The 23169-nt window shown below is 53.9% G+C and overlaps 2 protein-coding genes and 2 non-coding genes across 7 annotated transcripts; all 4 read left to right on the forward strand.

Annotated features, from left to right (window-relative positions):
- The first annotated feature begins 3327 nt into the window (after window positions 1–3327).
- ZNF213 (zinc finger protein 213) lies at window positions 3328–9273 on the forward strand. 4 transcript variants are annotated; one of them, XM_036827554.1, is made up of 6 exons: window positions 3328–3465; window positions 4710–5209; window positions 5966–6089; window positions 6281–6348; window positions 6549–6672; window positions 7675–9273. In XM_036827554.1, the coding sequence occupies exons 2-6, from the start codon at window positions 4811–4813 to the stop codon at window positions 8370–8372; spliced, it is 1413 nt and encodes a 470-aa protein (XP_036683449.1). In that variant the 5' UTR covers window positions 3328–3465; window positions 4710–4810; the 3' UTR covers window positions 8373–9273. The 4 variants fall into 4 exon arrangements, with proteins under 4 accessions (XP_036683449.1, XP_036683451.1, XP_036683452.1 ...); XM_036827556.1 differs by having other exon boundaries at window positions 7729–9273; XM_036827557.1 differs by lacking the exon at window positions 6549–6672 and adding an exon at window positions 5521–5579 and having other exon boundaries at window positions 7729–8354.
- A 3467-nt stretch (window positions 9274–12740) lies between these two features.
- Window positions 12741–15170, forward strand: LOC118882046 (putative caspase-16). Its single transcript, XM_036827568.1, is given in 5 exon segments — window positions 12741–12890; window positions 13239–13347; window positions 13750–13836; window positions 14369–14463; window positions 15057–15170. Coding segments are annotated over 5 exon segments (555 nt in total).
- A 782-nt stretch (window positions 15171–15952) lies between these two features.
- TRNAR-CCG lies at window positions 15953–16025 on the forward strand. Its single transcript has one exon. It is a non-coding gene; the product is annotated as a tRNA-Arg (tRNA).
- A 1867-nt stretch (window positions 16026–17892) lies between these two features.
- TRNAR-CCU lies at window positions 17893–17965 on the forward strand. Its single transcript has one exon. It is a non-coding gene; the product is annotated as a tRNA-Arg (tRNA).
- Window positions 17966–23169: the final 5204 nt, after the last annotated feature.

The following is a 23169-nucleotide window of genomic DNA, read 5'->3' on the forward strand; positions in this document are numbered from 1 at the left end:
TTTTTTAGCTCTGAAGCTTCTCATTCTCTACGTTTCCCCCCACCCCCCCCGGGGAGGGGTGGGCTCAGCTTGCTTATTTCCTAGGTTTGCAGCTCAGCTCTCACAATTACATTCAGACACCAAATGACCTTGAGGACGTCTGCATCAGCGAGGCTGTTGGGACCCCACCTGTCTCTGCAGATCACATGGCCAGCAGGGCAGTCGCAGCCCCGGTTAGCTCCCAGCCAATAAGGGATGAAATGTCTTGAACAGGACGGCAGACTGAGAATAGTAATAATAGCTGCCAGTGGCAGCTGCCCTGTCAGGCGTGGGGCCAAGCACCATCTATATGTTTCCTCAACGCTCTACAAGTCTGAGCAGTGGGTTTCATCTCAGTTTTATAGAGGAGGAAACGGGCCAAGAAGTCCAATAACTTGTCCAAAGTCATTCAACCAGAGAGCTGGAAGGTGGGGCTCAGGTCCAGGGTTTTTATTTGTTTGTTTATTTATTTACTTGGTTGCACCGGGTCTTAGTTGTGGCTCGCTGGCTCCTTAGTTGCAGCACATGGGCTCCTTAGTTGCAGCTGCAGGGCTCCTCAGTTGTGGCTCACTGGCTCCTTAGTTGTGGCATGTGAACTCCCAGTTGCAGCATGCATGTGGGATCTAGTTCCCTGACCAGGGATCGATCCCGGGGCCCCTGCATTGGGAGCATGGAGTCCTATCCACTGTGCCACCAGGGAAGTCCCAAGATATTTAGGGAGTTCTAGACAATGCTATAAGACTAAGAAAATAATGAGTATAAATTCTGGAAATGAATATAAATTTTCTGGAAAGAAAATTTTCCCTTTTTACATCATAGAAAAATAAACTATCAGAAGGAAAGGAAAGTACAATAAGGTGGTCAATTTCAATATAATTATATACAAATTATCATCCATCAGCAATGCCCAATAGAACATATGGTAGGTGTGCTAGTTATTAATTTATTGTCCCTCAAACCCCCAATACACCCTTTTTGTCCTGCTTTGTGGTAATGGAGCCGGATCCCATGGACGTTTCTCCTTTGCAAGCCAACTTGATGTTAATCTTTGTCAGTACAGGGTGAAGAACAATGTAAGGGCACACTGGAAATAGGGACTTTCAAGTTCTTTCTTCCTTGTGTAGTTTTCCACTGGGGCCAGTAAGGGGAGGAGAGGGAGCCCAGTAGCATCCACTTCAGCGGTCTTCTTAGAACAGCCTGGGCTCATCCCTTCCCGCCAGTAGTTCAAGCAAATGCAGGAAGGTGTACGTAGTAAACATCTGCAAATGGAAAAATGGAAACAATCTAAATATCCAAGAGTAAGGAACTTTAAATGGAATATGGAACTTCCATGCTTTGGAATACTATGCAGCTTGCACAACAGATGGATTTTATTTGTAGATGCTGATTTGGAAACATATCTTTGATAGACTTTTTTTTTTTTTTTTAATATTTTGTGTCTCCACAAGGCATTACGGTTATCTGAGATGAATTTTTATTTATTTATTTATTTTTGGCTGCGTTGGATCTTCGTTGCTGGGCGCGGGCTTCCTCTAGTTGTGTCGAGTGTAGGCTGCTCTTCGTTGCGGTGCGTGGGCTTCTCACCGAGGTGGCTTCTCTTGTTGCGGAGCATGGGCTCTAGGTGCGCGGGCTTCAGTAGTTGTGGCTCGCGAGCTCTAGAGCGCAGGCTCAGTAGTTGTGGTGCACCGGCTTAGCTGTTCTGCAGCATGTGGGATCTTCCCGGACCAGGGCTCGAACCCGTGTCCCCTGCATTGGCAGGCGGATTCTTAACCACTGCGCCACCAGGGAAGTCCCCTTTGATAGACTTCTGAGCCAACAAAAATTCATTAAATAGAATGATTCCAGATTTACCTTAGAAATAATCATAGATGTAGAACTTAAGACTAAAATATTAATAGTGCTTATTTCTGAATGGCCTTATTAGGGATATTTTTAACTTTCAGTTAGTTTAACCATCAGTTTTTCAACAAATATTGTGCCAGGCACAGTATTTAAGTTCTGGAGGTAGGGCAGTGAAAACAGTCTGATATCATGAAAATTATAGTCGAGTAGTGGAGGGCAAATATACAAATATGTCAGGTAGTGATAAAAGTTAGGAAGAAAAATAAGGCAGGGCAGAGGCATGGCAGCGGGGGCCGGGTGCTGTCTACATAGGGTTAGGGAAAAACCACTTTGAGGGAGTGCCATGTGAGCTGAGTGAGGAAGCTAGCTTTGTGGATATGGATGCCTTTAAAATTTTCCGTACTTTTTCTTTCCTACACTAAGGATGCAATACTTGCATAATCGAACAACAACAACAACCACAAGAAAGGATTTTCTATTTCAGAAAAAGATCTGGAGCCTCATATCTCCAAGGGGAGTAAGAAGAGGGTGGGAGCAGGTCCAAATGCATAGAGCTTCCCCGACGCGGCCCGCCTGCTTTAGATTCTCCCCAGCCTGGAGAGCCCCGCTGTCCTTCAGTCAGACCTGCTGGTCGGGGTCAGCGTCCCCAACGGTCGCGTCCTGCTGAGAGACCCTAGCCGACCCTCGGGAACAGAGGATCGCCGCAGGAGGTTCCCCGCCCCTCACTGGACTGCATTTCCCAGCAAGCTCCGCGCCCTGCTAGAAGCGGCTAAAGACTACTTGGGTGGGTGCGGGACCCCAAAAGCTATAAACGAGTCTCCCAAGGCTGAGTTCCAGCTCCTGGACCACGGCCCCCTCAGCTCTCGACCCACTGTGTAGCGGAAAGAGCAGGGGACGGAAGGAAGAGTCCACGCCCGAGCATCCCTTGCGGCGGAGCAGGCAATCCACTCGTAGCTGGGCCCAGCGATGTCTCTACCCAGCAGGCCAGCCTTGGCTTTTCCTTTTCACCCTTCACGGGCCAGAGGAACACAGAAAACTGAAAGACAAGGCGAGAGGGAGAAAGCACGAATCTAGGGGCAGACCTCAGCCTGGGGGCACGGGTGTTGACGCGCATGACGTCACTGCCTTCTGATTGGCCATCCCTGGAAATTCTCACCGTTCATTGGTCATCCGTCAGGGAGAAGGCCGGTATAGTAGGCGAACGGCCTCCTGGGGAGAGTAGTCGGGCGTGCTTGTCTCGGCGCATGCGCAATGTCGTTTCCCGGCGAGCCCCGCGCGAATTTCCGGCACCGAAACCTGGAGGCGGAAACTGGGAACGCCTGGGCGGCTGTGGGCGGTGTGAGCCTGGGGGGGGGCGGGACAGGCGACGCGGCCCGCCTGGCTCCGAGGTCGAGTGTAGGGCTCCGGGCGGCCGGGGCCGGCGCCCGGAGGCAGAGGCCGAAGGAGGCGCGCACCTCAGGGAGGTGCAGGGGAGAAGCCTGGGGCGCCGCAGCCACTGCCCGCCCCTCCGCCTCTCATCTCCGCTCAGGCAAGGCTGCTGGGATCGAGCGCGGGGCTCTGGCCGGGTCCGCGTTCCCGACTGCCGAGTCCTACTGAGCGACCCTGGTGAGTCCCTGGCTCTGTCCGAGCGGAGCCTTCTCCTCGGTCACTGGAGGATGAGCATGGAGAACGTACCTTTCAGAATAAAGTAAATAAAGTGCTTAGTGTGTAGTAGAAAAGAATTGGAAACAACCTGAATGCCTCACTCGGTGGGTATTCATTAAGAAACGAGTACATCCATACCGCGGAATCTCCTAGAGCGGCTGAAGGAAGCAGCATTGCTGGGTAGAAAAGCAAATGACAAAATAGTATTGCGGTAAGACCTGATTTATGTAAAAACACGCACAAAGCACTTTCCCCCCGGTTTCTATGGATATATTTCCAGTAAATGAACAGGGAAAGATTTGGGAGGTCATATGTCACACTGTTAATGGGGTTGCAGCTGCAGTGTGGAAGGGAGAGTGTCTCTTTTATGTATTTCTGTATTGTCTAACCCTCCCGTTTTATTACAATGGTTTGTATCACTTTTTTTGTTGAAACAAAAAGCAATTAAAAATACTCCAAAATACACACCTTTCAGGACTGTTGTGAAGAGAAGCAGTAAGGTATAACTATGTCTCACGTTCATGTGTATCTGGATAAATGGCTCAGGATGGTGTCTGTGGGGCCTTTGCTGACACACTAGGAGCCAAAATTTGAGAAAAATACAGTACATATATTGTATATTAAATAACGCTGCCAGCGCAATCTGGTACAACACTCAGTAATCAAAACATTAGTTTAAAAAAAACTTTTTTTTTTTTTTTTGGCCGCACTGCACGGCTTGCGAGATCTTAGTTCCCCACCCAGGGATCGAACCCGGGCCCTAGTAGTGAAAGCGCGGAGTCCTAACCACTGGACCGCCAGGAATTCCCAGTAAAAAGAATTTTTTTTAATTGAAGAATAATATACAGAAATATACATCAGAAGTACAGCTTGATAGATTTTTACAAACTGAACAAATACATTAATATTTCTCCCATAGAACATATGAACATTTACATTAAGTGAGATAAATGGAGGTTATAAATATGCTCATCTCATGTCAGTAGACCAGGTGGTGAAAACCTGGGAGTTTTGGATTTTGGAGCTGAGGATAAGGAGCCGCGGATCTGTATTGGTAGGAGAGAGTCATGTGAGCAAGTCTTTATAGGAGAACCTAAAATAGCCTTCAAGGCCAGGAAGAACGGGAGCTGGAGTCCCTGGATGTCCCTCAAGGCTGGTGATTGCTCATGTACCGCCCCCCTCCTGCTATTCTGCTCTTCCCCCAGGAGTGCCTGTCCAGATGCCAACCAAGCTGCCACTGGGGATCCCTCTGGGAGATTGAAGGCCCAGGTTGAGGCTGACCAGCCCTGAGCCTTAGGCCAGGGGAATGGCAGCCCCCCCAGAGCCTCAGGACCAGGCCCCTGGGGAGGGAGAAGGGCTTCTGATCGTGAAGGTAGAAGATTCCTCCTGGGAGCAGGATGCTGCCCAGCAAGAGGACAGCAGGGATTCAGAGGCGTGCCGCCAGCGCTTTCGGCAGTTCTGCTACGGGGATGCAGGCGGACCCCACGAGGCCTTCAGCCAGCTCTGGGAGCTCTGCTGCCGCTGGCTGCGGCCCGAGCTGCGCACCAAGGAGCAGATCCTGGAGCTGCTGGTGCTGGAGCAGTTCCTGAGCGTGCTGCCCGTGGGCGTCCAGGGCTGGGTATGCGAACGATGCCCGGGGAGTGGCGAGGAAGCTGTTGCCTTGGTGGAGGACCTGCAAAAGCAGCCAGTGAAAGCTTGGCCACAGGTGAGGGGCCCCTCCCGCATCCAGGGGCACCTGGATGGCACCTGGACTGAGGAGAGGTGGCCATCTCTATAGAGATGAATCCTCCAGGGGGCGGGACGGGGGTTGGGGGTGGGGGAGGACATGGAGAGCCAGAGGGAGCGTCCACAGGAGCTTGTCATAATGTGTGGCCTTTCTGAAAGACACTGTCCAAGTGAATCTGGTTTCTTTTTGGTGGCTTTGGAGGGCAGCAGCAGGACCAAAGTGGGCATGCTCCAGGAAGGCAGGTTTTAGCTCCACAGGTTCTGCAAACGTTTATTTGTGTTCTGCTCTAGGCCAGGCCCTGGGGATACAGTGATGTGCATAGTGAGAGCACCAAAGGGGGTGTGAGAAGGTAGAGCTGTCCCTGTGAACCCTGCTGTCTTGTGGGGTGTTGGGTCCTTGACACTGGAAGCGTCTGGGGAGATGCTAATGTGTGGCGGGGGTGTGGGGTTCTGCCCTTGACAGGAAGGTCTCCCCTCACGGCCCCTTGCTAAGTGGCTCTTTGATTCTGGCCTTTGGGGGCTGGTTCTTGCCTCACACTTGGTCGGGGAGTGTCCCTGGGCACATAGCACTGCCTGGTGTCACATTCTCATCTGGTCTTTCCTGGGGCCCTGTGTTGACCTTCTTCCCCACACCCAGCCTCCTGAGGGATGTGTCCCGTGTCTCCTTCCCAGGGGTTAATCTCTGTCTCCCCCATCTGGTCTTGGTGCTGATGAGCATGTTGTGGTTCCTGCACAGGACGTGCCCTCAGAGGGGGCGGAACCTGAGGCTGCAGTCCAGGGATCTCAGGCCCAGGGGCCTCCCCGGAAGGCAGGGACACGAAGCCGACCACTTGTACCCTGGGAGCAGCACAGCCATGGTGGTGAGTAAGCTTGAAGGTGGCAGAGTGGCTGGACAGGGGCCTGGGTCTTTCCTGGGCGTTGCCCTCAAGGGAGCAAGTAGGGTATTTCTGTTCTGAGAAGGCAAGGTGTACGTGTGTGTGTGAAGGAGAGTGTGTGAGATCTCACTCCCGGCCTGGGCTGGCCTCTTTGAGGCTCCATTCTTTCCCTGCAGCCCAGCTTCCGGCTCTTCTTAAAGAGGGGAGCACCAGAGAGACGACAGATACCTGCTTTGCCTCTGGGGTGAGTTACCAGTCCCTTTGTCCCCTCTGATGCTGATGAGTCCCTGTAATGGGTCTTGCCTTCTCACCAAGGCCTCTTCCATCCATCCTTTCTGGCCCGGACCTGTCCTGTTTCCCATCCCCCTTCCTGTCTCTGCCCATGACTGCCTGGGGAGTCCTGAGCAGGGCAGCCCTGAACTGGGTTTTCTCACCTCATTCCAGGGACCTGTGACATTTGGAGACATTCCCTTCTATTTCTCCCGGGAAGAATGGGGGTCCCTGGACCCTGCTCAGAGGGATCTCTTCTGGGACATAAAAAGGGAGAACTCCCAGAACGTTGCCCTGGGTAAGCAGTGGGCACAGCGAGGGGCCTAGGGGTCTTTGGCTCTTTTGAGCTGGAGGCTCTCGCCTCCTTGGAGTCCCAGCAGCAGCGGGTGGGCCCAGGCAGGCCCCACCCCTGCACACCCTTCTGAAATCCTCAGTCTTCCTCCCAAGTCCTTGCTTAGCTGGCTCCAAAGAGGGCTTTCCCTGCATCTATTTAAGAGCCCCCGGAGTTTTCGTTTATGCTGGTGTTCACTTTTCTCTGCCTGTGATGGCATGGGCGACATGCCAGGACTGTGCTGAGCACGGGTACAGGCATTTTCTCATGGGATCCTCACAACCCACTGCATGAAAGCGTGTGCACGTTTATAGACGAGGGACCTAAGACTCAGAGAGGTTGAAGGACACTGAAGGGACGGAGCTGGGACTTCGTGCAAACGTGGTTGTGAGGCCCCCTCAGCCTGCCCGGTGAAGAGGCGCAGACAGACACCTGCTCACTAGAGGCCGCGCTGCTGGGTTTCTCTCCAGGTCAGGGCCTTCCTAAGCACTGTTTGGGGATCATCTCATTTAATCCGCGCAACCCAGTGGGACCAGCTAAGATCCCTCCCGATCCACTTCTGTTTGTTCTTGAGCTGAGAGGACAAGAGCTCGTGTAGCGAGAGGAACCATGTTAGCTGAGCCCTGTGGTTCCTTGGTTGCTGATAACAAATGGTGAGGGTTGGGATCATTTACAGATGACCTCAATCTATGCAGTTTTGGAGTTTGAATAGCCAGGGCTTGGGGTGGGACATTGGATCGCAGTGTGGGAAGGGGGCGTAGATTGGTTAGGCCTGTAGTTAGTAAGTGCTTCTGCTAGAGACGCCCAGCAAGCCCCTTGCCGCTTACTCTGAACTGTTTCTCTGTCGTCGTTTTCTCGTGTCCCCATTCCATGGAGGAGGAAGCTGAGGCTGGAGTTTGCTGGAGCCCAGGGCTGTCTGAACCTGAGCCCCAGGCGCTGGCTGGGAGCCTCGTTTCTGCCTCCCCTCAGCTCTGTCCCTGGAACCGCGTGGCACTGAAGAGGCCGCCTCCTCCCCGCTTGCAGGTTTGGGACTCACGAGCCACAGCGAGAGATCCCGGCTGGAGGAGGTGGTGACGGCGCTCCCGGGCCAGGCTGCTGGCGACGTGACCGTGTCCTGGAGGCTGGAGGAGGCCGAGGCCCGGCCGGGGGCGCCCCGGGGGCGGGCGGCGGGGGCGCGGCGGGGGCGGCCGCCCACGCGTCGGCGGCAGTTCCGGGACCTGGCGGCCGAGAAGCCGCACAGCTGCGGCCAGTGCGGCAAGCGCTTCCGCTGGGGCTCCGACCTGGCGCGCCACCAGCGCACGCACACGGGCGAGAAGCCGCACAAGTGTCAGGAGTGCGACAAGAGCTTCCGCAGCTCCTCGGACCTGGTGCGCCATCAGGGCGTGCACACGGGCCAGAAGCCCTTCTCCTGCTCCGAGTGCGGCAAGAGCTTCAGCCGCAGTGCCTACCTGGCCGACCACCAGCGCATCCACACGGGCGAGAAGCCTTTCGGCTGCAGTGACTGCGGCAAGAGCTTCTCGCTGCGCTCCTACCTGCTGGACCACCGGCGAGTGCACACGGGCGAGCGGCCCTTCGGCTGCGGCGAGTGCGACAAGAGCTTCAAGCAGCGCGCCCACCTCATCGCCCACCAGAGCCTGCACGCCAAGATGGCCCAGCCTGTGGGGTGAGGGCCGAAAGGGCGGCCCAGGCGGGGTCCCCACCCGGCCCAGTCCACCATCTCCGCTGCCGGCAAGACTGCAGGGTACCCCACGCGCAGAACCCATCAGCCCTGCCCGCCTGGGGACCTGGCCAACGCCCCCCAGGCATGGAATCCCCTGTGACCTCGTGGCCATATCCCTAACTGCTCTGGGGTTTTTCTTGCCCCCTGGTTTCCTGGAGCCCCGGCACATTCCAGGCTGGTGGCGTGAGCACAGGGGAGAAACTGGGGCACAGGGATGTATGAGGACTTGGGCAGACCTGGGGTCTCCATCCCAGAACCCCGTCAGCCTTGCTTGGCCCCATCGCTCTCTGTTCCCGGCCTTCTCGGCTGGGTCCATGGGCTGGGCCTTCTGTCCTGCCATCCTGTGCCTTCCCACGGGGTTGAAGGCTAAGCCTCAGGGTGCTGCTGGGCTCTGGGAGGGTCAGTCAGCCCACACCCATGAGGACCTGGGTCCTGGGTGCGGCCACAGGGGCTTTCTGGCCTCCACCCCTTCCCATTTCCAGACATTGACCGCTCTGCCCTGTCCCAGCAGCATGCGAGCTGCCTGCCTCTGCCCTCAGCCACCTCGCCCCAAGCTGAGCTCCCAAGAGTCACTCTCCACCAGTCTGGCTCCGGGGACAGAGGCCAACTGTGCAGACCAAGAACAGGGCCAGCGGAGGCCCGCTCCCCCCACTGCTCCCCAGTCTCCTGGAGTCTCGGGGGTTTATGGTACTTAACACTAGCACTCCATCAGCACCTTGTCACTAACTCCTGAGGCGCTGTATTCCCTGCAGAAGGGCATTCACAGGGACAGACCACAGGCCCTCCCAAGGAGCTGGCCCAGCTGGCCTCAAAGGGCAGCAGAAAGGTTGAATAAACATGAAAACTTCCTCCAGGCTGTTCTTGTTCTTTAGGTGGCTGCTGGGGGTTGGGGGGAGACCTGGAATTCGTACCCCTGGGCCTCCTGGCCTGGTGGTCCTAGTGGCACGTGATGCTGGATGGTCATCAGGTGGAGCCACATTCTTGGCTTCCAGGTCACCTGGGCCCCAAGGGCTGCCATGAGCCTTGGGTCCTTCGTCCTGTCAGCTAGTGCCTGCCCTAGTCTGAAGACAGCTCAGGATGGGACAGCTGGTGGCACCCCTCCCTACTCAGCAGGAGAGTGAGGGAGCTGACTGGGAGTGGGGTCTTAACGAGGCCACTCCCTCTCTCCCTTTGATGAAATGAGGAACCAGGCTCAGAGTCCGTGACTGGTCAGGGTGGTGGCTCGTGCTGCCCGTGGAGGATCTGGAGCGCTAAGCTGGACCCTGTGCTCAAATCCCTTAGGGAGAGAGTGCTGCTGAGTCAAAATGGGCCATGCCCCATCCCCACCCAGCCCTTCACATCTGACCCTCCCCTCCCTGTCCCCAGGCTGGGCCCCGTGGAGCTGGTGGGCACGTGCTGAGAGCACCTTCTACCCCACCGAGTCCTTTCTGATTCACCAGGTGGTGGCCTCAGGGGCCACCTGAGAGGCGGTGGGGGCGGGCTGAGACAAGATGTTTTGTCCCGCAGTGTGTGTGTGCCAGCCTCTCTGCCCCCCATTTAACCCGGGCTTCATCCTGAGGTCACTGGACAGACCCCATTTCCCAGATGAAGCCGCCGGGGTCTCACTGGACAGCTGAGTCCAGCCCGGGGTTTGTACCTCTGGGGTGACGCCCTTCACTGCTCCCCATGCCTTCGGGCTGGCAGTTGCTCTGTGTGTGTGCGCATGCGCACACACGCGTGTGGGTGCCCTGAATGAGTAGGGGTGATGGGTGGCGGGAGCCGTGCACAAATTCTTTTGGTGCTGGTGGCTGGCTCAGAAGGGAGACACTGGGGTGTAACGAGATCAGATAGCAGGTGGGCCAGGAGCTAAGAATAGGATTGGACACAGGCTCCTGGTGCAGGTGGGGGCGTGTTAGTGCCAGCCAGGAAGCAGCCCGCTGGAGCCAGGGAACAGAGCAGGGCCTGGGGTCGTAGGGTCCAGAACACAGGGTTCCAGGGCAGGGGACAGGGTCCAGCTCAGCTCATAAACAGAGGTGATAGGACGGGACTCAGGGAGAGGCCAAGGCACTGGTTGCTGCTGCAGCTGCTGACGAGGTGAAGGCCCACAAGGGGCGTCCAGGAGGGGGGCTGTGGCTCTGCTGTGTTGTCCTGAACCCATTACCCCCACCCATTCATTCCACAACATAAGGCCGTGTTGTCTGCAATGGGTGTCAGCTTCAAAGCCTCGCCTCCCACCCCCACCCACGCCCGTCCTCACAACCCACTCAGGGTACCCCACACGTTGCAGAATCTTCTCAGCTCCGTGCCTTTGCCCAGGCTGCTCCTTCTGCTTGGCATCCCTCCCTCTCGACCTAGCCTCACACAGACCCTTCCAGGCGTCAGCCGTGCCCCTCACCATCCCTGGGGTGACACTTGTATTCCCATCCACCCCTGTTCACACTTACCTGGCAGTGACTGTCTCGTCAGACTGTGGGTCCCTGGGGTCCAGGTTTGGGGATGATTCAGGTCTGGTCCCGAGGCCCAAAGCTCTCAGTGGGCAGTTGGGTGGTCACTGGAGGTGAGAATGGGCCCCAGCTCTGCTCCACAGTTCTCCCCGGCCTCCCCAGGTGGTGCCCACCCTGCGAGCCTTCCCGGACAGGCCCTGACCCGCTCTGGGAGCGCCCCATCTCTGTGCACGCTGATCCCTGGGCCCCGGGGAGCAGCATGGCTAATGGTGCAGCCACTGTCTACCTGAGGCCATCCACGTCCTGGGAATCCTGTGACGTTCAGCCTGAACTAGGACCCCCCTCGGGCCCTCCCTTTCTTTCGTCTGTCTCCTCCTCCCTCCATTCTGGCAGGGTTAGTGTCTGGCAGAGTTAGGGTCTGTTTAGGGTCTCTAACACGCCCCCACCTGCGTCAAACCAGTCTCTTACCAAAGAGACTGTGGTAGCCAGGAGCCTGGCCAAGCTGTTCCCTGGAGCCAGGGTCCTGCTCCCCCATAACAGCGCCCGCATGGAGCGGCTGCCTGAAGAGTCCTCGGGCCCTACCCCCCACCAGGTCTTCTGCTGGACAGCTGAAGAGTCCTCAGGGGCTACCTACTGCCCAGTCTTTGGGAGCTCCTTGAAGGGGGCACTGTGCCTAGGGGACGTGGAGCTCTGGGGGCCCGAGATGAGGGGGACAGGGCTGGGGTCCAACCATGTGGCAGCAGTTTCTTTTTTTTTTGACATTTATCATGGTTTATTTTATTTTTTAATACATGTTTGCTTTTTTGGGGCAACAGTTTCGATTGGGAGAGAGGCTCGGGAGACCTGAGGCGGGGAGGCGAGGAGCTGGGAGGTCCTCAGACCACTTTGAATCCACCTTAATCCCGTCTGTAGCCAAAACCCAGCCCCAGCGCTCAGTATGACCTGTCTGGGGCCAGGGGCGCCCCCCTCATGGCCGTGATCCAGGACTGGCCTGGGGCCCAGCACGACGTGGAGGCGCTGGGGGCCTGTGCCAGGCTCTGGGCTTCAAGACCACCCTGAAGACAGACCCTACAGCCCAGGTGAGGGGAAGCCCAGAACTTCCGGTGGTGCTCTGAGGAAGCGCATCCCCCACCAGGACCCTGGGAACTCTCTCCTTAGCCTCTTACCAATCGTGGGCAGGAAGTGCACCCCCAAGTCTAGCCTCCATCCTCCCTGCTGCACGCATCCAGAACCCACTTCCCTGCCTCTGGAAGCACAGTCTCCAGGGATCCTGAAGCCCCCCACACTGGCCATTTCTCCTCTCCCCTGCTCAAGGCCCTGGCTGGACCCTCAGGCTTTTCCTGGGAGGGTCTCAGGTTCCTTCCCAGACACCTGTCAGCTCACTGCCCTCCTCTCACAGCTCTTAACTTTTTGGTGCAGCTTCTCCACGGGGGCCAGAGAACCAGCTGCAGGAGGCTGGACCCACGTCACCTCCAATGAGGCCACACAACAGGGGGGTTAGAAAAAGAACTTGTGGGACTTCCCTGGTGGCCCACTGGTTAAGAATCTGCCTGCTAATACAGGTAGCACGGGTTTGAAACCTGGTCAGGGAACTAGGATCCCACATGCCACGTGGCACGGCCAAAAAAAAATTTTTTTTAATTTAAAAAAAAGAAAGAAAGAAAGTAAAAGGATTTGCTCCCCAGGCCTGAGGCTGGAAGGAGGTGGGAGGTAGTGTGGCAGGGGGTTAGAGAAACCACCCAGAGAGAGGGCCACCAGATGCTAGGGAGGCCATGACTGTGGCCAAGGCCTGATCTCATCCTCAACCCCAGGCTTTCCAGGAGGAGATGGCCCATTTCTGGGAGTGGCTGGATGCCTGCAGGGGCCCTGTGAGCTGTGCCCTTGTGGCCTTGATGGCCCACGGGGGGCCTCAGCGACAGCTACTGGGGGCTGATAGGTAAGAGGTGCAGCCAGAGGCGCTGGTGCAGGAGCTGAGCTGCTGTAGGGCCCTGTGGGGCCGCCCCAAGATCTTCCTGCTTCAGGTTTGCCGTGGGGTGAGCAGGGCCTGGGGCCCGCCCTGGAGGCTTGGCCAGGTCCTGCCCTCCAGCCCACCTCCTGCAGCCCTGGCTCTCCTCACCCAGCCCTCAGCCTCCCAGGACTTGCTGTCCACCTCCTCCAAGAAGCCTGAGTGAGCCCTGCCCTTTCCCCACCCGCTCTCCCAGCATCTCCTAGGGGTCATGTCCATGAACTTGAGCACTTCACCCTCAGCACCTGTCATTCGGTGCTCTGAATGTTTCCAGCCTGGCAGCCTGCCCAGGAGCTCTGGGGGCTGGGGGCTAGAGCCCTGGAAGCACCTCCAGGTGTCTCCTGAGTGAAAGGACCTGACTGTTCCCTCCTTCCGCAGGGCACAGGGACGCTGGCGTGGGACGCAAACTCTCCCCTGGTTGTGGCTCTGGCTGCGGGCACCACCAGCCACCCCCTCCCCGACCGATGTCCTCCACATCTATGCTGATATGCTAGGTGGGTCTACCTACCTCAGGGAGCCTGGGCTTGAGCGGGGCTGGTGGGGGGAGCTGTCTGGAGAGCACTTCCGGGGCTCTGAGCTGGGATCCTGCTGCCACCTCCTTCCTCTCTTCGCCAAGAAGATGGGAAGGAAAACCTTAAATGGCAAAGGCCTTTGAAAATCGAGAGTTTCTTCCCCTACTTGAGCCCGAAACAACCCTGGAGACAGGAAGGTGGAATAGCTTTTCCGAGGTCACACAGCTGGTAAGAAGCAGCAGGGCTGAGATTTGAAACTTGATCTGTCTTTCCTGCTCTGCACTCTTTCTACTACCCTGTGTGCCCTTGAGCAAGACTGGAGGAGACCCTTGGGGCTGGTGGAGTCCCAGGACGCTGGGTAAAAGGCATTGGTCCCTCTTGCAGGCAGCTTCTCCAGGGGCCCCACTCCAGGGAGCCCTAACCAAGCAGACATCTTGATGGTCTACGCAGCCACTGAAGGTAAGGGGATAGGTCTTCACAAAGCCCATTACACAGGGCCTAGCCCCCTGGCTAGAGATCTGAAGTGGCTTTAGGGGCATCTGGGGCTTGGCTGTTGGGGTGCAGGGGCACCAGCCTTGTTGCAGTTAAGCCGTCTTCCTTCCATGTATATTATTTATGATAATAGTAACAATGGTGAGCACATATTGAGGGCTGGCTCTGCTAAGCACCGTACCTGCATCCTTTCCTCTAGGCTATAAGTTCCATGAGGGCAGGACAGTTCTGTCTGCCTCAGGGCCCTGGCCAGTGCCTGGCACGTAGTGGGTTCACAGTAAATGTTTCTTCGATATTGAATCCATTGTATAATCACTACACAAACATTGAGCAACAACTTGATCCAGAAGTGAGAAGTTCCTGCTCCCTGCCCCATTCTCTTGCCTGACTGCTGGGGTCCTGTGTGCTTGCCCCCACTTCCACCAACAATAGGCCCCTGGGGATTGGAAGGCAGCTGGCAGGGGCCTGAGTCTGACACTCTGGCCCTGGTCCCCTGGCCTGGGCTGTGTAGCCTTTCGGGATGAGAAGGGCTCAGACTTTATCCAGACACTGGTGGAGGTCCTCAGAGCTGACCCCAGGGGAGACCTCCTGGAGCTGATGACTGAGGTGAGTTGGGGGTGGGGGGGTCGCCTGGGGAGAGGAGCTGGATTCATCCTTCTTCTCAGCCCTGGTGTTCTGATCACCTCCTATTCACCCCATTGCAGAGGGAGGGATACACTCAATAGTATGAGATGGTTACACACACAACACCCGGCCCTGGACAGTGAGACGGACAGCAGTTATTAACCACATATACTCACAGCTGGAGGAGGAGGACACCTCAGGCCATTCAGACCACTCAGTGTTTGCCTGGGGAGCATAGGGAACCAGCAGGGGCTGTAGACGCAGGCTTTGTAGTAATGGGGTGGGGTACTAGTTTGAATAATTTCACAGGCTGGCAGGGAACTGAAGCCCCTCAGGATGAGAACTGGGGTGGAGTGTGGCTGGTCTGGCTGGTGGGGGAACTAGCGGGATGGGGGGGGCCTTCCCTGCTGGGTGGAGGGGTACAGCTGACAAGAGCAGGGGAAACCAACGGGGCTGTGAGACCCAAAGATGTGAAGGCAACACTTGAAACTTTAGGCCTTACAATACACTGGGTGCCAGGCTGGGCGCTGGGGGACCCAGTAGTCCTGGGCACAGGCTGAGTGTGGTCGGCACAGGTCAGTTGGCAGGTGTGCAAGCTAGACGTGCTGGGTCCCGACTGTGATGAGCGCCGCAAGGCCTGTCTGGAGATCTGCAGCTCGTTGAGGCACCGGCTCTGCCTGCAGGCCTGACTGAGCCCGCGGCTACCAAGGGGGTGCTGACCGTGGGTGGCCACACACCAACGCCACCCCTGACCCCATCCGCTCCTCGGTTTCCTCATCTAAAAACGGCGCGATAGCACGGGAAGCTCAGCCGCCATGGAATAAACATGATGATCGCTGTACACGTGAATAGCGCCTGCACGCAGGAAGCTGTTACACTAAGTGAGATAATGTATGCGGAGTGCCTGGCACTTCAGAGGCTGGGCCCACTGGGTGAGGAGGGGGAGCAGGGGAGGCGCCAGGGCAGCCTCCGGCTCTAAGAAACCCAACATGGGCTAGGCTGAGCTGGATGTCCTGGGAAAGGGCAGCGCGGGGTCCACACCATCCTCCCAGCACGCGCACCCCGCCTGCACACCACGCTGGGGCCACGGACAGGGCCTCTGCCTATACAGCAGTCCGAGTCCATTCTGGGGCCACAAGACTGGAACAGAGCATGGCAGGTTTAGCGGTGCTGATAGGGAAAGCAAAGGGGCTGGGGAAGCAGAGGGCAACTCCTGACCCACCGTGGGCCGGGGGCACGTGGGAGAAGAGATCAGGAGCCTCTCGGGGCAGGAGGGGCTTGGGCAGCCTCACCCAGGATCGAACCCTCACTTGGGCTGTGCTCAGTAGCGCTCAGTCGCACAGCTTGGAGCCCCGCTCACACCGAGCCCGAGGGGCGGGGCTCCTTGCCAGTGTGAGCATGCGCATTAGGGCATACGGAGCAGTCGTCTGAGAAAGCTTTATGAGAAAAGCTGGAAGACAACCGAGCGCAAGGCCGCGTGGCCTAATGGATAAGGCGTCTGATTCCGGATCAGAAGATTGAGGGTTCGAGTCCCTTCGTGGTCGTTGCAGAGGTTGCTTTTTCTACCCCACGTAAAGGAGAAAAAAAAAAAACATTTTCCCTCTCTCCAGACTGCTCCCTACGCGGGCCTAGGATCCTCGGGCTGTGTCAGCCCCTCGGACTTAACCCTGAACCTGCAGCTGCGTAGCTCGGGTCGCCTGGGAGACCCCGAGGGCGCTGTGAGGACCTACAGTGGTCAGATCCAGGCGGAATGCTGACTCTGAAGTCCACCGGCCATGAGTGCCGGGAGCCCACACGGGACTGGCCGCATGAATATAGTTCAGACGACGAGAACTGCGACAGATGAGGGGTTGAACTTTTGCACGGGTAGGTCACCCCCAAGGGGTCAGTGGACAGGGGCATTTAAAAGTATAATAGATTATTGTGATGAAGAAGTTTTGGAAACAGATAGTAATGATGCTTGCACAATATTGTAAATGTAACTGATGTCAGTAAATTGTACAGTTAAAAATGGTTAAAATGGCAAATTTAACCTTACGCATATATTTTACCACAATAAAAAATGTAAAAAGAAATTAATAGATTATTTCGATTTCTTGCAGTGAGAGTATACCCTTAAATGATTAGTGTGAATGTATTTTTAAAAATTTAAATGTAAAGAATATGCCCAGGATTGAGTCATCATTTTACCTGGAAAAAACGACTCTACCTGCGGAACCGAGTTCTTACTAAGGGATTCTGGCTAAGCGGAATGACCAAAGTGAAGGGACCTCCTCCCACCAAGGAAAACGCTGGGGGAATGGCAGCTGAGCGTGTACCCCTACAGTGGGCACAGGTGACCTTGGGGTCATGAGGAGTGTCACCATCTCCTTTATCGTTTTTGTGATGTCTCAGTGGTTTACTAAGGGCTTATAAATAAAAAGAGAAACTTCATTAAGGTAAACATTTTTATTATTTTCCCTACTTTTATTGAGATATAATTGGCATACAGCACTGTATAAGTTTAAGGTGTACAGCATAATGATTCGACTTACATACATCATGAAATGGTTATCACAGGTTTAGTGACCATCCATCATCCTGTGATGAGAACTCATAGGATTTACTGTCTTAACTCTTAGGATTAACTCTTCTTATAACGTACAGCAATGTTAATTCTCTTTATCACGTTGAACACTACACCTCTAGTACTTACTTATAACTGGAAGTTTGTACCTTTTGACTACCTTCATCTAATTCCCCCCACGCCTCCCTCCACCCCGCCTCTGGTAGCCACAGTAAGACAAATACTTTAGAGATGGCAAAGAATACCCATCTTCTGGTGGGAAAGTAAACGCTGGGTCCTCTGATGCTACAGTTTCACGCTCTACCAACTGAGCTGGCCGGGCAGATACAGAGCCATAACGGAGCATCCTTAGGACAAAGACCTAAGGCCATTGGGCTCTGCTAAAAACTGCACAGACTTGGGACCAGGAAACACTTTTGGGCTAAAGGGCAACGTAGGGAGGAGGGTGAAGATAGGGACCGACACTTTTCCCAAGCGCCCGGCTGTTCCCTCTCTCCCGTCCGCTCCCACATTTTGCATAGCGAACGCCTTCTTGATGTTAATTATCCCAGGACTCGGATTCTCCTAAAAAGAGGGGGAAAGGGCTCATCCGGGACTTGATCCGCAGACTTCCTACATCCTAAGCGAGGATCGTACCTCAGCTCCATCCGCGCGGGCGCGATCTCTCCCGAGCCCCAGGATGCTCGGGAACCTGCGGGATCTAAGAGGATGCACCCGCCGAATACGGACGTCAAGGGGACCAAGGACCCGCCGAACTGGAGCCGGGAGGCTGGGCGTAATGTGCAGGAACCACGGGGAGGTGAAAGAAAGACTGGTTTAAGACTCTTGTAAGGTACTTCTCATCAGCCCCGGTGGCCTAATGGATAAGGCATTGGCCTCCTAAGCCAGGGATTGTGGGTTCGAGTCCCACTCGGGGTACAGGGGTAGCATTTTAAACTTTCTGCCGGAGGAAAAATGAAATAAAGCCAGCTATCTACTTACCCGAGTGGGAAATTAAGGAGCCCTGGGGTTTAGCCAGACGCCACCCTAAAGCGAAGTTGGGCAAGGCTTACTTTTCCGATAAAGATGTGCGCGTTTTCAGAATACTTCCATAATAAAGTTTTCTCTTTTTTTAATCCATGCCTTCATCCTCAAGGTAAAAATCTCCCAAACTGCAGGACATGGTGGAGTAAAATCAGAAGCCTCCTTTACCACATGCCCAAAGAGGAGGTGAGGCTGAGGCTTTGTCATATATACACATAGTTCTCTTTTACTTTTAAAAACCATGGGTGGGACTCTTCTGTTCCTCCAGCTCTGGCCTTACTTCTGCTTTCCCAAGCACCTGAGGTCCCATCATCCCTACTCAAACCAGGAACCTCATCTCAATGCAGCATCTCCCACCATCATATGTGGCCTGCAGAGAACAGCGACCACAGAGCTATCCAAGGCTGCTGCTGGTGCTTCCCTCACCAATGTTTCTCAGTGCCTTATGGAAGGGAATGTCCCTGGGGCCCTCTCAGTGGGGTGGTGGGTGTGCTTTTCATGTATGATAGACCCAGTCCAGCATTTCTGTCTCACAGAGTCTTCGGATTCCTTTCTCTACATGATGCCAGGAACATTCTTGAATCTTAATCTCCGTAAACATAGGCCACCATTGAGTTCCATGCTTAGCCAACCGACTAAGGAAACTGGCAGAGCCACATTCAGCTGCGCAAGATAACACGTTAGATACAGGCTTGCTGGGAAGTGCACCCAGAGCAATAATGTCACCAGTTGCAAAAATCATATCCCATCCTCCTTATTCTAACATCCTTGGGTCCATTCCCACACACATTCCCTAGTTCTCTGCTGGCATAAATGAGCAAAATTTGCAATTCTTTTGGCATATGAATGATTTCCTCCCAGGCCAGCCTTTGTCCTTCTCCTAGAGCATGCTGATCTGATTGTAGTTATAGGGCAACCAGTGTTAGGGGGTAACAAGGCTGGCTGGTGTGGGCTTTGAGGAGAACTGTCATCCCCTGTCTCACCTGTCATGCTCCAGGTGAGATTATTATAGGATATTCAAACACAGGAAGGCTACTCTTCTCAGATATCAGAGGACAGGCTGCTTTCACTGGCAAGGGAGGCTCCAAATGACTCAGGGGTTCAAGATTCTCAACTAGGTCTGAGCCCACCTAGATGTCCCCAGGCTTCGGCTCCACTCCTTCATAATCAATGCCATTTCTTCCACATGAAAGATCTCCCAAGGCTATGAACTCAACTTACATTGTCATTCCGCAACATACTTCATTCGATTATGTGTTTGATTTTCAGCAATGTCAGCCCTGCAGCTATACGATTATTTTATGGCTGCCAGAAAACGTCCCTGGATCTCTGAACATGACTTAGGCTGAAAATTTAAAGGCCTGATCTTGTCATTTTCTTTCTTTAAGCAACTGGATGCACCCAGGAGAATCCTTTCCATGCCACAGTCCTTGTAGTCACCTTTACTGCCATAAGAGTCAAGTGCAGCAGCCAAGTGGTCCCCCATGGCACTTGCTTCAGTTGGCACTTCATCATAATCAACCAGGTGATAGGCGGCTTGATAACGATGCCCTTGCATGCCACGAGTCACCAGTATGCCATTTCCCATTGGCAAGGAGCTCAAGCCCAAATTCATTACCAAACCAGGGTCCACGCAGCAGTCAAAAAACCCATCCGTTGCGGGGTGGGGGTAATGGGGAGAGGTTGGTACAAGGATACAAGCTTTTAATTATAAGACGAATAAGTTGTGGGGATCTAATGTACAGCATGGTGATTATAGTTAATAATACCGTAAACTTCAAATTGCTAAGAGTAGATCTTAAGTGTTCTCAACACACACGCACACACAGAAGGTAACTTTGTGAAGTGATGGATGTGTTAATTAGCTTGATTGTGGTAATCATTTCACAAGGTAAGATATATCAAATCCTCACGTTATACACCTTCAATATATATGATTTTTATTTGTCAATTATACCTCAATAAAGCTGGGGGAGGGTAAGAAAACCTATTTGTTATTGTAAGACTAATGAAAACTGGTAACTATGTAAAGAGCATTGTTAAGGAGGCAGTTGAGAAGGCAGAAGGGGAACCGTGAGAAGGCAGCTACCACCCATGGGGCTGGAGGACCACGGGAAGAGGTTGGGATTATTAAAAGTTAGAAGCTTGGAGAGAAATTGTGGAGCTTAAAAACCAATCTCTGGAAAAGAGGAGCAGTTCAGCTGAGCTCAGAGGAGGGTCCCCTGGGACTGGCGTCCCCAGACGCCTGAGGAGGGGACCTCAGTCAGCTTGCGCGGGTGTCTCTCATGAGCCATGATGAGGGTGGTTCTGTGAGTGCTGGGAAAACTTCAAACTGGATTCAGCTGCCATTTCTGGAAAGAACTTCTATTGCAGGAATAAAAAAGTGAGGCTGGGTGGGGTGGGTGGCAGTAGGAATGGGAAACAAACAGGAAGTAGAGTCCCTTCTTCCTCCTCCAGCCTTTCAGCCTCTCGAGTGCCTCCTATCGGCAAAATATGACACAGATCCGCTGGCAAAGCGCAGTACAGTCAGTCCCCCACATACGAACCTTCAAGTTGCGTACTTTCAAAGATGCGAATGTGAGTTCGCATGTCTAATCACGTAAGTTAGTTCACGTGTCTGGCGTATATTGTCACATGCGTGCATCCTATACAAGTGGTTATGCTTTTGTGTACTTTACTGTACAGTACTGTATAGAGGACAGTAGTACAGTGTCTTTATTTCAAGCCCAGGATGTTCGGAAGCAAGCGTAAAAACAGCGGTGATGTAGCTGGTACTACTGTACTTTTCAAGGTACTGTACTGTAAGATTAAAAATGTTTTCTTTATTTTGTGTGAGTGTTTTTTATGTATTATTTGTGCAAAAAGTATTATAAACCTATTACAGTGCAGTACTATATAGCCGATTGTATTAGTTGGGTACCTAGGCTAACTTTGTTGGACTTAGGAACAAATTGGACTTATGAACGTGCTCTCCGAATAGAACTCGTTCGTATGTAGAGGACTTACTGTGTCACTAAGCAGGGTCTAGACGGTGAGTTTGAAGCTGAGGGATAAAAGTTTAAATACTGGCCCACGTGTCTATCCTGCTGCCCCCTCCCTCTTCCTTACAGATGCCGCCTCAGAGTGTTCCCTTCATGAACTGATTACACAAAAATCCCTGGAAACTTGTCCTAAAATAGTTGGAAACAGACTCTGAGAATGAAACTGTTACCGAACCAAACTTGGGTCTGCTCAGCTTTGTGCAATAAAGCCAATCTACTGACACCGGGTGGTGGTGAAGGAAAGTGCAGCGTTTATTGCAGGCACTGCGCAAGGAGTCCAGTAAGCTAGCGCTCAAAAACCCCGAACTCCCCAGATGGCTTTCAGGGAAAGGTTTTTAAAGACAAGGTGAGGGGTGTGTGTTGTGGGGTGTGTGATCAGCTCATGGACATTCTTCTGATTGGTTGGTGGTGAGGTAATCGGGAGTCAACATCATCAACCTTCTGGCTCCAACCGGTCTGGGGTCTACGTGCTTTTGGGCAATCTACAGTTAACTTCTTCCACCTGGTGAGGGTTTCAGGCTCTGCAAAACAGCTCAGAATATTATCTACAGCCCTTGAAGAGGAACTAAATGTGCTTGATTTTGTTTAACGGCTAAACTACTGTCTTGCTTGACTGTTTTCCTTTCTTTCTGCATTTTCTCACTTCTCTGATTAAATTTATTCTTTGGAACTTGGGGAAGGCCTAGGAGGCTAAACTTTTCTACAGACGAGAGGCAGGCAGAGGACATAGGGGGATCTGTCCCTGGAAGGCCCCATAGGGTCCTGCTCGGTTACAAGATTCCAAGGTTGAATCACCTTCTGGCTGCCTGGCACCAAGGAGAACATCACTGGTGGTAGGTAGACTTCTGAGAGACCCGGGTATGCTGGAGCCATGCAATTATTAAGCCTTTTGTCCCTGTTGAACTGGGATGGCTGTATGGGAGGGAGCTCACCCCATGTCTCTGGCATTTTGGAGATACAGTGGAAATGTGATCATTGTAAGCATTGTGGAATTATGTGTTGACGCATTGAAACAAAAATGTTTCAATGTCTTTAATGCATTGAAACCGGAGAATGACAGCCTCGGGTGGACTAATCACCAATTCAAGGCAGTGTGAACATCAGAGGCTGCTCTGGCAGCATTGAAAGCAACCTACATCTCCTACAGCTGAAGGGCCGATAAAGCTGAAGGCCAGGCTCAGGAGCAGGCCTTGAGGCAGACTTGAATTCTCAGTCTCAGCAAATTTCCTGGGCCAATGTCAGGGTGCTGATAGGGAAGAAATGGGACCCTCAAACTTGCAATGGGGATATCTGGGTAGCTGCATTGAGAACCTTGAACTCTCGGGGCCATCAAACTTGGAATGGATATATCTGGGTAGCTGCACTGAGAGCCTTGAACTCTCGGGGCCTGCTGTGGGGGCCCAGGCCTCCACCCCCTTGCCCGGAGACTAGGAGGAACCTCAAATGAGGCAGGTATTTTACAAAACATTTGGTCACTTCAGACCTGCTCCAACTTCCCCTCCAGGCCACCATACCAAATACTAGGGTCACATCCCAGCATGACTCAACTGGGAAAGTACTGGGACTGCTTCTGTAGGATCTGGATGACGTGTCAGCGGTGACCTGGAGAGTCTGCCTGGAGTGGATCCTGACGGTCCTGCATCTGGGTGAGGAGAATAAAAAGCTGGAAAAAGGAGAGATTATCATATGGGACACCCTTCCATGACACAGAACTTAACGCCTGGCATGGTCCCTCAAACTGGTTGTGATACTCAGCTGGCATGGCTCTTGGAAGGATGGAAAAAGCAATGGCCTACATTAAATGAAGTAGAATTGCCAGAAATGCCATGGCAAACTGTGAAGGAAGGAATCAGAAGGGACAGAGATACTGGTGCGCCAACATGGCTCTACGGCATGCTGCAATGGAACGAGACCCACCAGCTGACTATGGATCTTGGCGGTGCCCGCAGGAAATGCTATTCACCAAGGCAATGAGACTTGCATGGTTGAGGGGACGCATCAGCATCTCTGAGAAGCTTCGGAGGTACTGTTTTCTGGTCTGGTGCCTACTGGGACACA

The sequence above is a fragment of the Balaenoptera musculus genome, chromosome 15 (genome assembly GCF_009873245.2).
Source record: "Balaenoptera musculus isolate JJ_BM4_2016_0621 chromosome 15, mBalMus1.pri.v3, whole genome shotgun sequence".
Lineage (NCBI taxonomy): Eukaryota > Metazoa > Chordata > Mammalia > Artiodactyla > Balaenopteridae > Balaenoptera > Balaenoptera musculus.